Source organism: Vipera berus, assembly GCF_964194415.1.
Source record: "Vipera berus genome assembly, chromosome: 7".
NCBI lineage: Eukaryota > Metazoa > Chordata > Lepidosauria > Squamata > Viperidae > Vipera > Vipera berus.
Window position 1 is genome coordinate 16656837 of NC_138209.1, and position 15058 is coordinate 16671894.

The 15058-nt window shown below is 38.4% G+C and overlaps 1 protein-coding gene across 2 annotated transcripts in view; it reads left to right on the forward strand.

Moving 5' to 3' along the window:
- The window catches only part of GRID2 (glutamate ionotropic receptor delta type subunit 2), a 1115417-nt gene that overhangs the window by 919544 nt on the left and 180815 nt on the right, over positions 1-15058 (forward strand). For both annotated transcript variants that reach the window (XM_081332056.1, XM_081332057.1), the window contains exon 13: positions 13707-13902. In XM_081332056.1, the coding sequence (XP_081188182.1) occupies positions 13707-13902 (196 nt within the window). The remainder of the gene's footprint in view (positions 1-13706; positions 13903-15058) is intronic.

A 15058-nucleotide genomic window follows, 5' to 3' on the forward strand; every position in this document is an offset into this window, starting at 1 on the left:
ATGTTTCGACGAGGTCCCACTCGTCATCTTCAGGCTGGTGTCTTCAGTTTCGTGCTTGTGCGAGCGAAGCGTGATCGGAGCTGCCGTCTCTCTATAAATACTGGGGGGATGTGTGGGGTGCTGGCTTTGTTGCTGTAAGTGGATTGGTTGGATGTGATGTTACATCATGATTGGTTGATGGAGTTATTGTTAGGGGATTAGTTGGCTGATTTGTAACATCCTGTGTGGCTGAGGTGCTGGCTGTGTGCTCGTTAGTCCTTTGTGTTGTAACAACCTGGGTAATGGGCTGTGTGATGACATCCTGAGCTCTATTGTAGTGATTTCCTGAGTTCTGTGTTGAAATATCCTGGGTGGTTTGCTGTGTTGTGATATCCCGGGTTTTAGCATTGTAACCTCCTGAATTCTGTGATGTAATGTCCTGAGCAGAAGGCTGTGGTGTAACATCCTGGGCTTTGGTTTGGCTTCGAGTTTGCGGTCTGGCCCTGTGTTCATGGCGTATGTCAGTTTGCTTTGTGTGGGGGTCGGGGGGGAGTGCAGCAGTTGGAGATGCTGCTGAGGTTTGGCTTCTGGATGGTGGTTGCATTTCGTCTATGGGGTGGGTTTGAGTTTGAGTCTGGTGAGGGTGATTGGTGGTGGTGTCCTGTGTTGTTGTGGGTCCGGTGTCAGTTTTTGTGGCTGGAACTCATTTGTTGACTAGGGCTAGTTTCCAGATGTCTGGTAGGCGGGAGGTATCATCACGTTTATTCATGTTGTGGGGGTGTTTCTCTATTTCGATGGCTTCCATAATTATTCTCTTGTTCTAGTGTTCAGTTTTGGAGATTAATTTCATTCCTTCAAAGTCAATTTCATGTCCTGTTGCTTTAAGGTGCTGGAAAAGGGAGGAAGTTATATATACGGTGGCTCAGTGTGTTAGGACGCTGAGCTTCTCGATCAGAAGGTCGGCAGTTTGGCGGGTCGAATCCCGAGTGCCGCGTAACAGAGTGAGCGCCTGTTACTCATCCTAGCTTCTGCCAACCTAGCAGTTTGAAAGCACGTAAAAATGCAAGTAGAAAAATAGAGACCACTACGGTGGGAAGGTAACAGCGTTCCGTGCGCCTTTGGAGTCTAGTCATGCCGGCCACATGACCATGGAAACGTCCTCAGACAAGTGCTGGCTCTTTGGCTTTGAAATGGAGATGAGCACCGGCCCCTACAATTGGAATTGACTAGCACGCATGTGTGGGGAAACCTTTACCTTTACCTTTACCTTTATCTTTACCTTTATCTTTACCTACATATATACATATACATATACATACATATATACATATACATATACATATACATACACATTCGCATCTCCAACATATGCCCATCGACTGTCACTGAAACCATTCCTTCATTTATCCATATATTAAACAATTTTATCATTTCATACTCAGTCCTGAACCATTTGCATTTCAGTTTTTATTCATGCATTGATTGATTGATTGATTGATTGATTGATTGATTGATTGATTATGGTTGCCCTCCGGGTGAAATTCAAGGTGCTGGTTATCACCTATAAAGCCCTACATGGCCTGGGTCCGGGGTATTTGAGGGAACACCTGCTGCCGGCATCAAACGCCCTTCGCCCAGTGCGCTCCCACAGGGAGGGTCTGCTCAGGGTCCCGCCGGTAAGAGATTGCCGGCGGGTGACACCCAGGGATAGGGCCTTCTCAGTGGGGGCGCCTGCCCTCTGGAACCAGCTGCCGGTGGAGCTGAGGACTGCTCCCGACCTCCGATCATTCCGCCGGGGCCTGAAGACCTGGCTCTTTGAGCTCTCGGGCCCAGGCTGAGGAGACATTTATTTTAATTGGGGTTTTTAATAGTACAGGGTTGATTTAATATTTTTTAAATTGGGTTTTAACTTTTGTATGGTTGATTTTTAACTCCCTGTAAACCGCCCTGAGTCCTCAGGGAAAGGGCGGTATATAAATGCAATAAAATAAAATAAAATAAATTATGTGTCATTAGTTCAGTGCAAACTTTTCATGACTATATAAAATAAACATTTTTAGGAGAACTTGTTTCCAACCTGGAACTTCATATCTCCAATGATGCAACAATCATAACTGTGCTGTTACATCAGCCATAGAGTATTATGCAGTGCATATTGTGCTGACACCATGTGGTTGTTTGGGAAACTACAACATTTATGTCAATTTGTTCAGCCAACCCCTCCCATTTGTGATGTACTTCCTCCTTCTTCTTACCCTGAACGTTCTATCACTTTCTGCCACCATCTCACATGCGGTGGTCTCTACATGCTCCTCTCTACATGCTAGGATCATTACTGTCTTTTGACCTTGAAATACTGTCCATTTCATCATCTACCACACCTTGTCTGCTGTAATCTTCTCTGCATGCAAATAAAGGTCCTTCTGGATGATTAAAAGGTAATTTCATGAGTTCTGCTATCTGGCAAAGGCTGTTAACAGTGATAGTATCCGCTTATACAGGCCAGGCACAGGGGTCTCAGGAAGGGTATAAATCATTAAACAATAGTCAGAGTCATAATAATAACTGTACTTGAATTAGTCCAGCTTGTAGGTGGTCTTACTTCCCCCCCCCTTTCTACCTTTCCCAGTATTGTGTGTGGTTTTCATAGGCACCAGGTCTTCACATTATGATATATCACAAAATATGATAGATAATTTGAACCAGGTCATTTGGGTTCCAAGTGGAGATTCTGGATTACTCTGTACTTCATTTGTCTATTTTCTTAGCTATTTAGGTATTTTCCATCATCAAAGTTCTAAAGCATTACTATTCTTTCTGCCCTGCTTCTTCAAAGTTCAGTTTTTGCTTCCATATAATATGGCATGATATTGCCTTTCTGATTGTAATTGTAATTGTTGTAGGAATAGACACAGCACAGTATCAAAATATCTTTTCCATCGCCTTTATTTCTGTCCTACAATGTACTAATCTGCTATGGAAGGAAGGGAGGGAGGGAGGGAGGGAGAAAAGAAATGAAAAAATAGTGTTAATAAATAAGTAATAAAAAAGACTTCCAACTTTCTTTTCAACAGATAATAAAATCTTATTGTCCTTCTTCCTAAATATTATACATTTCCCTCCATCCCTTCATTTAATCCTTGTATTTTTTAATCTTCAGATCCAAACATCAGAATATCATTTCTTTCTTCTTTCAACAAAAAGTCCATATAAGATTTCCAGTCTTTCAAAAAAATAATTGCTGTTTTCTTTGACCAGACAGGCCAGTTTTGCCTTTTCTGTGAATTTTGACATTTTTAATAATCCATTCCTCCACTGAGGGGGATGCTTATTTTATTAATGACATTCCACAGCTTGACACAGTCAAAGGCCTTTTGCTTTCTCAATTATCAGTGTCGATCAGCAACATCTCTTGCTTCTTAGCCTTTTTTAAAAAAAACAAATTCATTTCACTTTCCATCCAAAACTCTAATCCACATTGGTGGTGTTTAGGACCACCGATATAGATTAGAGCTTTGCTTCTACGTGAAGTTAAGGATACATGGGATCATTTGCACATTCTGTTAAATTTTCTCTCATAGATACCAATATGCAAACTGGCCCTTTCCGTTTATTGGTCCTAGTGTAATTCTCCATCTTTGTCAGTATAGTTTGATTAGAATTTCTTCCTCTTTTTTTTTGCAAGCACCAAAGCTGTAATAATTTATTATAATTAGCAGTCCTTCCATTTAAACAAAATGCTCATACTACAGATGTGAATATGTATTAGAAGGACACAATGTCCCTAATAATAAGATCACTTTATTGACCCATCTTGGGATTCGGAAGCACAGTTGGCTTTTAGGTCACAGTTGGCTTTTAGGTGGCTATTGTCAATAGTTTCTTTTTTTAAAAAATTTTTTAAAGTTTTATTAATTTTTAAGAATTACAATTTTTAGAGTTTAGTAAACAGCATGTTGTCTGGGTTCACACATTTAACGTTAACTTCTTCAATATAAGTCTATTCAGTACTGCACAATCCAGTATTTTTCCCCTGATCCTTCTTCTCCATATTTTTTCCAGTTTCCTCTCATTACACAATTACAATTCTTGGTACTATTGATGCATACAGAGTTAGATATAAACATCTTCATCATATTTTACTAATATTATACAAATAATAATATTAATTCATTAATATCCTGTTTTTTGTTCTCTTGTTAAGGTTTAATTTCCCATCAATATTTAAAGTATCTTTGTCAGTTATGATTTTTCTCAATGTTAATTACATTTATATAGCTAAAAAGTTTATTCATACCAATCCTCCTCTTATTTTCATATTTCCCATATCAAAAGAAAAGGAAAAAATGCTATTTTAATTCTAAATCATATCTTTCATTATAAAAGTCTAAATATATCTAAGGGTCATACATTCTTTTAACCATATTCAAACAAGTACTTAAAAATATGATGCCCTTTAATAAGTCAACTCTTCTATTTTTAAAATCTAACTCCTGCTTTCTTTCTTTGCCATGTAGCTTTCAAAGCCAAGGCAATTAAATCACCCAGGAATTTTCTTTCTATTTTTATGAAAATTGTTTGGCATGAGGAAGACAATTTAGGTAGGGTATTTTTGAGGGGGAATTCTGCCCATTTAGGTTCCTTAAGCAACTCCCACCTTCCTTCTCCCTCAATTTCTCCCTTCATCTTTTGTCTCCCAAATTGTAACTTTTTCCTGACAACTCTATGTTCCATTCCCCAAAATCTTCTTTCTTGTCATCAGGTGCATCTTGCATGCTTAAAGGGTAAAGGAGCTTTTGCAATTTCATTGTTTTTTAGGTAGGTCTTGCAATATTTAATTTCTGTATGGTAGTTTATATTTCCCTTCTTTCATCTCTTCCATCTCTGGGTCCATTTCCTCTACTTTGTCTGGGAACTTTCTAGTTGTAGATTTAATTTGGAGATTTGCTCATTTATATTATCTAAATTATTTTTAGTCTCATTGTAGTTTCTTTTTACTCTGGTGCTGGAGGAGACTCCTGCGAGTCCCTTGGACTGCAAGGCGATCAAACTGGTCAGTCCTAGAGGAGATCAACCCTGACTGCTCTTTAGAAGGCCAGATCCTGAAGTTGAAACTCAAATACTTTGGCCACCTAATGAGAAGGAAGGACTCACTGGAGAAGAGCCTAATGCTGGGAAAGATTGAGGGCAATAGAAGAAGGGGACGACAGAGAATGAGGTAGCTGGATGGAGTCACTGAAGCAGTAGGCGTGAGCTTAAATGGACTCCAGAAGATGGTAGAAGACAGGAAGGCCTGGAGGAATGTTGTCCATAGGGTCGCGATAGGTCGGACACAACTTCACAACTAACAACAACAACAAAGTTTCTTTTTACATCCTTTTTGTATGCAACAATTGTTTGGTGAATTAATTGTAGCATAGAGTATATTTCCTTCTGAAAGGTATTTGTTTTTTCTTGAGGCATCATTCCTGGAGATCCTCTAACATTACCAGTCTCAATAAAAATAAAACAAAGTTTCCTCTAGCTTTCTGGTCTTTATATGCAGCCTTTATAATCCAATAGATTTTAGAATACAGGTCCAGTTCCAAAAGCAGTATTTTATAATAATCCTTTGTCTCAGGCATCCAAAAATTGTCAGTCAGACAAGTTTACAATCCACAGTGTTCAAAGTGTTCAACCTTCCTGAAAACAGCTCAAAAGTCTCTCCCAGCCAGATGTAATCAAAGGTCAGGTTTTACTTTCTCTTCCACTAGCTCTTGAGATTAAAACTCCAAGATCAGTGAGTGTTTATAGTCCAACAATGGTCAGGCTGATAAGTATGCCAAAATATTTTCCTTTATTGACAACTGTTCTCCCTTAGCAGGCAAGAAGCTAGTTATAGTGCTCTACTCAGATCCACCACAAGATATCATTCAAAATCCATTTTCCACTCTTAAAACAAGGGCTTGATTTCTTATGTTTCACCTTAATGTTTTTTTCCAAAGAGAAAATCTTAACAATTATCTCAGTTCTCAAATTTCAAAACTGTAGCTTTATGTTACTTCCACTTCAATATCGTATATTTTTGCCCCCCGTAGAAATTAAAACATGACTTCCGTTCACATTTGGAGGTTTTTAGCTTCTTGAGATCCTTTCCCAAGAAATTCAGTTGTAAAATAGTAAATAAAGGATCAATATTCTTACCCAGTTCCAAATATGTTGTTTACGATGTGTTAATTAGTGCTTTTCTTCTTTGATTGACAGCAGCTAATGGTTGGCCATAGGAATGTAGCCAGTATTTCCCCTGCTGGTTTGGAGGGCTTTTCTCAGATCGAACAGAAATACTGCTATCTCTCCTCATGAGACACTCCTCATTCTTCATCGCCTCTTCAGGACGACTCTCAGCCCTTTTTTAGGGCCCCAGCATGGCAAAATCAGGCCCAGAAGGCAGAGCTGTGCCTTCCTGCATCTGTCTCACCACAACACAAAAACAGAAGTCTCAGAATTTCTTCCTATTTTTGTTAGCTTCACAAATTTATATAGATATTCAATCAATTTCTATAGCCTTCCCATCGGTAGTGCCAAATTGAAGCTTTTCTGAGTTCAGAGCTCTTTTGGCTGGCTTGTTTTGTTTTTTATGTCTGATCCCATCTTATATATCTTTATATATAAGGAGGAGTTCCTCAGAGGTCGGTTCTCTCGCCCCTCCTGTTCAACATTTTTGTACCTGTTTTTATGTATTGCCCTGTTAACCGCCCTGAGTCTCTTGAGAGAAGGGCGGTATATAAATTAAATAAATAAATAAATAAATAAATAAATAAAACATCTATATGAAGCCGCTGGGTGAGGTCATTCGTGGTTTTGGGGTGGGGTATCATCAGTACGCTGATGATACCCAACTTTTTTTCTCCACCCCGAACCAACCCAGCGATGCCCTCGCCGTGATGTCCCGTTGCCTGCAGGCGGTCCGGGTCTGGATGGGGAGAAACAGGCTTCGTCTCAATCCTGCCAAGACTGAGTGGCTGTGCGTATCGGCATCTCGGGCTAACCAAACTATTCCACCTTTAACGATGGGGGGTGAGGTGTTACCCCCCCCATTGATAGGGCTCACAACTTGGGCATCCTCCTGGACTCACGGCTCAATTTTGAAGATCATATAGGAGCCGTGACCAGGGGGGCTTTTGCCCAGGTTCGCCTGGTGCGCCAGTTGCGACCCTACCTGGACCGAGATGCCCTACGCACAGTCACTCATGTGCTCGTGACCTCCCGTTTAGACTACTGCAACGCTCTCTACATGGGGCTGCCCTTGAGGACCACTCGGAGGCTTCAACTGGTGCAGAATGCGGCCGCGCAAGTTGTGATGGGGGTTTCCCAATACTCCCATGTAACACCTCTACTCCGTGAGCTGCATTGGCTTCCGGTTGCCCTCCGGGAGAGATTCAAGGTGCTGGTGATGACCTATAAAGCCCTGAATGGCTTGGGTCCGGCTTATTTGAGGGAACACCTGCTGCCAGCATCAAGTTCCCTTCGTCCAGTGCGCTCGCACAGGGAGGGTCTTCTCAGGGTGCCGCCAGTAAAAGATTGCCGGCAGATAACACCCAGGGGGAGGGCCTTCTCTGTGGGTGCACCTGCCCTCTGGAACCAGCTGCCCGTGGAGCTCAGGACTGCCCCTGACCTGCGTTCATTCCTCCAGGACCTGAAGACTTGGCTCTTTGAGCTCTCTGGCCCAGGCTGAGAATTTTAACTGGGGTTTTATTCTCAGGGATAATTTAATCTTTTTAATTGTCTTTTAACTTTTGTATTTTGTATTGGTGTGATTTTAAAATGCCCTGTAAACCGCCCTGAGTCCTTCAGGAAAGGGCGGTATATAAATCTAATAAAATTAAAAATTAAATTAAATTTATAGACACCATAATATTGCTTCTTGTCTCTTTTCTCTCTGTACATCTCTCTATAATGCTTTGTTTTTTCCTGTCATTTTTGTCCTTAGCTTTGGCTTTTCTATTCTTGGCAGTTCTCACCATCTGTTTGGACATCCAGTTTCTTTTCTTCTGTTTCTTAAATTTTGGCAGTCTCTTTTCACATTCATTCTTTGAATTCATTATACAGTTCCCCTGGCTCCCTAACAATAATGTTCAAGACTTCAAAGTGATTCTTGGTGTTCTCCTTGAAAATTGTGTGAATATATGCTCAAGAGCATATTGTGAAAACTAGCTGTCTTTATTCCTCAGCTTTAGCTTGATTTGGAACTTGCACATTAGCAGTATGTGATCTGCTCCATGTTCGAGCCATGGGATTATCCTTTTTGTTACAACTGATCTCTTCCAACTCATTCTATCAAATTGATGTCTTTGTGCTTTATCTAGTGATGTCCTTGTTACTGGCATCATTTTGGTCGTTGGACAATTGTGTTAGCTGTGAAGAAATTGGCTGTTGCTGATAAGTCATTCTCCTACATCACTTCACTTGCCTTGGCCATACAGTCTAATTACATTCTCCTTCCGATTTCCAACTTCGGCATCCCAAGCAGTGCATCTTGCTTGCATATTCTGGCAACTTCAGATTGAACTGGATCATAAAACCTGTCAGCCTTCTCTTTTTCTGCATCAATGGCTGGAGCATAAACATGGATAATCATCATATTAAAGGGCTGCCCACAAAATGGAAGTGATGTTATTTGGTCACTAGCTGTATCCTAACCCACTATTGTCTTTGTTACATCTTTTTGACTATGAAAGCCATGTCATGCTTTACTTTTTATACAGTCATACTTTGGTATTCAACTGCTTTGAAACTCATTGAATTTGGTATTCAACACATTTTGATGAGAAAAATTTGTCCCAGTACTCGTTGTTTGTTTGGTACTCAACCCGCAAGCTAGAAATTGTCAGTGTCAGTTGCCTCCTGACTCAGCTACCCTTTCCAGCTGAAACGAAGGTTGTGGGTTACCATTGCCATCTCTCCATCATAAAACTACATCGCATTCACAAATTTTGCTCATTGTCCCTTTTGGATCAGATTTCTGACAAATAGCTTCCCAGGTACATTTAACAAACAAATGGCCTGGCAAATTTTTGTATTCACTAACTTTCCCTTTGCCCACAAGAACAGTAGTGACATTTTTCCAATCATCCAGTACAGATGCAGCCTTCAGACATATTTGAACAAGTTGCACAATCTCTCCATAAGCAAACCAGATCAATATTTCCACTTTTTCCAAGTTTATACCATCTGCAACTGCAGCTTTACCCTTTTTCAACATTTTAAGAGTCCTATGCCTTCCTTTTCAGATTTTTTTCTTGCATGCTAACATTGACAGCATTCATTTAAGTGCAACTCTATCACTAATTCTCCTTCCAGCATTTCCTCATTTCCACCCTATTTGAAATGATTGCATCATTTCATTCTGCTGGATACACCCTTTGTAACTGTCTGGAAACTGAGTCATGGCAACTAGTCTTTTCTTTTGGGTTTGAAACCTTTAACTGCTTATCCAAGTAGCTTCTTCAGTCTTTGAAACTATTTCTCCTTATATGCTTTTGGCAGTATATTTCTCTCATTCTGTTATTTTACAGCAATTGTCCTTTCATACACACTTTAACCTACAGCGTATTTCACATAGATATGGTCTATGCTCCAATGCTCATCATGGCTATAATCAATCAAGGCTTTCATTTAGTACTTTAATATAATACTGTAATAAAGAGCAGGTTACTAGCCAGAATCATACCCATGCCATATACAACATTTTTTGCTAATGGTAAGAACAATATCAATCAGTTTTGACCAGTTTGATCAGTATACCACAAGCACAAGTAAAGCCCAAAGTACATGCTTGCACTATTCCTTGTAGAACAAACTGTCTCATTTGGAACAATGTTTCTCAATTGCGGCAACGTTGGAATTCTGAGCTTGAAGTCCACATATCTTAAAGTTGCCAGGATTAGTGTTGAGAAATGCTAATGTAGATACTACTTTGCAAGTCTGCCTCTCACAATTTTGAGGGATATACAGTGCACTGGCACACAATGTGTGTGTGTGTGTGTGTGTGTGTGTGTGTGTGTGTGTGTGTGTGTGTAGATAGATAGATAGATAGATAGATAGATAGATAGATAGATAGATAGATATTTTTTATTTATTTTTAATTCCATTTATATCCCGCCCTTCTCCGAAGACTCAGAGCGGCTTACAAGCTTAGCAGTAGCCTTCATTCTATGTATATGCCTGCTTATTAGGGCTTTCGGGGCGCCCCAAGCGGCATTATTACAAAGTCAGCTTAATTGCCCCCAACAATCTGGGTCCTCATTTTACCTACCTGGGAAGGATGGAAGGCTGAGTCAACCTTGAGCCTGGTGGGACTCGAACCTGCACTAATTGCAGGCAGCTGGTGTTACTTAAGGAGGCATTAGCCCACTGCTCCACCGATATAGATATAGATATAGATATAGATATAGATATAGATATAGATATAGATATAGATATAGATATAGATATAGATATAGATATAGATATAGATATAGATATAGATATAGATATAGATATAGATATAGATGATATAGATATAGATATAGATATAGATATAGATATAGATATAGATATAGATATAGATATAGATATAGATGATATAGATATAGATATAGATTTATTTATTTTTTATTTTTATTTTAATCCCATTTATATCCCACCTTTCTCCAAAGACTCAGGGCGGCTTACAATCTAAGCACAAATCAATGTGCTTAGCAATAGCCTTCATTCTATGTATATGCCTGCTTATTAGGGCTTTCGGGGGGCCCCAAGCGGCATTATTACAAAGTCAGCTTATTGCCCCCAACAATCTGGGTTCTCATTTTACCTACCTTGGAAGGATGGAAGGCTGAGTCAACCTTGAGCCTGGTGGGACTCGAACCTGCACTAATTGCAGGCAGCTGGTGTTACTTAAGAAGGCATTAGCCCACTGCTCCACCGATATAGATATAGATATAGATATAGATATAGATATAGATATAGATATAGATATAGATATAGATATAGATATAGATATAGATATAGATATAGATATAGATATAGATATAGATATAGATATAGATATAGATATAGATATAGATATAGATATGGAGGGAGGGAGAGAGAGAGAGGTCAGATAGTAAATAATTTTCAATTCTGTCCTTTAAAAACCCAGTTTGATAGTTATTTTTGAGAGAGCTCTGAGAACCAGATTAAAGATTTTAAGAAGCTGAATATCTAGACTGTAAACTTACTACTATATGTGCTTAAACCTTGTATCCATGCAAGTATGGAGCTTTACCTAAATAAGTGCAGTTCCACTTTTCACTGAATATGCACAGGTTTAATAATATATTTTGGGCATTTTTATTTTATTTACTTATTAGGTTTTTATCCAGGCTTTTATTACTTTGCAGGTAACTCAAGGCCACAAACATGCATTATATACTTGCCTCCTCCTCTTTTTCCCCACAACAATATCCCTGGGCTAAGAAATATAATGATACTAAATTTATCAAAAAGGTCTGTAGATATTTGTCAATTGTGCTTTTATTTTCTAAGCTTTCATTGTTCTGTTTCCCAGGTATAACAATACCACTTCTAATGGGTATTCAAAGAGTTGTTTTGGGAAAACCATAGTTTGTATTTTTTTTTATTAGAACCTATTGACAAATGGTAGCCCTTCTGCAACTATTTTTCTTTTCTTTCTCACCTTTATTTCAAAACCATTCATTGTGATAATTGTGGGAAACGTGCAAGAGCTGATTTGTGTAAAATAGCTAATTGGGTTTCTTGGTTGCAAAGATGTAATTTCTGATAAGAAAGACAAACAATTATAATTTACCATTGTTCTCACTATCAACATTTCAGAAGATGCTTATTTGGCTATTGTTTTCTGTCCATGGCCCTTCTATAGAGGAAGATAGTAATTATCATGTTAAGACCAACTTTACTATTAGATTTTCTCTGATTCCCGTTGCATGTGGCTTCAGATACTTCTCGGGCATATTTACTGCAAGAGATGACTACCATGAATAATAAATGAATAATGTTTAAGTTCAGCATAACACTATTACCTTGCAGTGACCAGGCCGTCCATACTAAAACTTAATGTACTAATCCTTCACTGATGTAATTTATTTGCTCTCCACTAGTGACATGAGCAGATAACTGCTTACAGGTAGTCCTCAACTTAAAATCACAACTGAGTCCAAAATTTTTGTTGTTAAGTGAGTCATTTGTTAAGTCAGCTTTTCCCCATTTTACAATCCTTCTTGCCACAATTGCTAAGTGAATCACTGCAGTTGTTAAACTAGTAACATGGTTGTGTAAGCCAAATCTGGCTTCCCCATTAACTTTGCTTGTCAGAAGCTTGCAAAAGGTCATCACATGACCCCGGGACACAGCAACAGTCATAAGTATGAACCCAGTTGCCAAGTATCTGAATTTTGATCACATGACCATGGGGATTCTGCAAAGGTCATAACTGTGAAACATGGTCATGTCACTTTTTTCAGTGCCATTGTAACTTTGAACACTCACTAAATGAACTGTTGTAAGTCAAGGACTATCTGTATGTTTACTTTAGTAAAAAAAACAAGCAGTACATGTCAATTATCTTGACAATGAACTGATTATTGTCTTATTTAATCACTCAGAGATCCGAGTTCCCATCTATTTCACCCAAGAAAATAATGTTTTTGTTATTTTTTTATTAGTGAAGGCTATTTCTTGCTTTAGTTATTCACTAATGTTTCTGATATTTTACTACATCGAATCAATGTTGGTTTTGCTGGCAGAAATAGCAGCAGTAAAGCTGTTTTGGAGACAGCTCTTTTGAACTACAGTTTTATACAAGGATTTGCTGCCTATTTGTTACAAGGGAATCTCCACCCAATGAAGAAGGGAGAGAGGCATACATTATTATTGTAGATAAAACTGAAATAAATAAATCAGTAGGTTGACTCACAGGAAGCAGACTCATAATTCTTATATATCTGTAGTATGCTGATTTTTCACATGTTCCTCCAGCTAATTCTTCTGAGATACTAAAGTTCAGTTTTGCCCCTTTTATTGATGCTTTGGATGTTCCTTTGTCTCTTTTAGGACTTTAATATAAGAAGTGTAACTTAAGAAATGGTTTGCTGTGTTTATGATAGAAACAATCTTTGTAGAGATGTAATTTATCAGTGCTAGAAGAGTGCTTTTACTTTGATGTCCAGGGGCGAAATCAAATAGATGATAATGCTATGATTCCTATTTCTGGTTATTGCTTGACATCTTGAGGACTGTCTGATGGAAAGGTGTCATATAAATTTGACAGATACATGAAACCAATCAATTTTAGCCCTTGCTCTTTTCTTTTGTTGGTTTTCTTTTGGATGATGCTAGATTTTAAACTATCAATGACCATTTCCATTTAAAAAAAACATACTATAATGGTAAGTCACTTTGGGAATGGCATGTTCTTTAAATCTCAAAGGTGGGATAATATTAAACCTTTCCTTCTATGTTGCTCTTTAAAAGAAGCTGACTTGCCTCCTTTACTCTCTAGCTTTGTACTTGCCCTTGTGTCTTAAAATATAAAGGCGATTCTCCCTACTTGCTTTAATTTTTAACAATCATATAAAAACAAAATCAAAATGCCTTAAGAGCTGTTGTGATATGTGCTGTCCTTTGCTTGCCAATAGCCTGGAAATGTGGACTTAACTATCTTGTGTATCTTGTCTTCTCTAATATTTAAGGTCTCTTCAAGATCTCTCGCGGCAGACAGATATTCCTTATGGCACCGTTTTGGATTCTGCAGTCTATGAACATGTACGGGTGAAAGGGATGAATCCTTTTGAGAAGAATAACATGTATTCAAAGCTGTGGCAGATGATTAACCGAAGTAATGGGTCTGAGAACAATGTGCAAGAATCCCAGATAGGCATTCATAAGGTAAAGTCCAACCTTTTTCTTGATCATTAAAAAAATTCCTAGGAATAATGGATTTATGTTGCAAAGAAGTTTGCTACAAAATTGTTAGGACATGAAAAATAATCACCTCAGAGTGATTTCAGCTTGTGGCTCATTCTACTGCATGATAAAATTGAGACTGATTTATGTATTTGGTTACATTTTTTTTTTCAAAAGAAAAGTCTAAGAACTTTTTTTCCTTGAAAAGATTAAGCCAGTTGTTCACTACTTTTTTAAAAAAAAAATCTTTGTGTAATTCAGTTCTACAGGTAGACAGGGGGCAGCTATTCACAGGTAAGAACTTTGCTTTTTGGCTTAAAACATTGTTTCTCAACTTGAGCTACTTGTTAACATGTAGCTGTTAACATGGCTGGCTGAGGAATTCTGGGATTTGAAGTCCACACATCTTAAACTTGCTGAGTCTGAGAAACCCTGCCTTAAGATGACAAATTTCACCTATTCATTAAGGGAAGCAAGATTAGCTCCTTGTGATTTGTATTGCAGCTTTAGGGCTACCAATTACACTAGAAATATAGAAGCCACATTCACCAATCTTGCCAATTTTCTTTTCTTGATTGTAGTAGAAATCAAGACCTTAGTAATGCCAAATAGAAAATGAGAAAGAAAGAAGGATTGAAATCATGAATGTTTCATTGTGCTTCAGAGTTTTACAGTTAGTCGCAATTAGTCAAATCTTAAAGAGTTCCTTAAATCAGAATAGTTCACCACTGAGCCAACTTCCTTAAAGAGGTGAGGGACTCTTTTCCTTTAAGTTGAGGTTGGAGTAGGATGAAGAGGAGAAGGAGCAGGAGAAGGAAGAGGAATTTAGTAAAAGATACAGTTTTCTGATTAAAAAAAATAGGTTGATCTGCTTTATGTTTTTAAAAAGTTGGCACGCTTCTGTTAAAAGAAAAATCAGGTCCAGTTCCAAGCTGGGAGTAAGACACTGGAAATAAAATGGAGGCTAAGATGCTGGAAATAAAATGGAGGATGCTTAGGAAAAAAAGGTTCTTGTTTATTGATGAGCAAAACCAACAACAGCATGCAGTTCTGGGACAGCTGAAAAAATAGCTGAGTCAGTTGGTGGATCTTTATAGGGTTCTTAGACTTTGAAGTGGAAATGTTTCTGGGCTGTGCA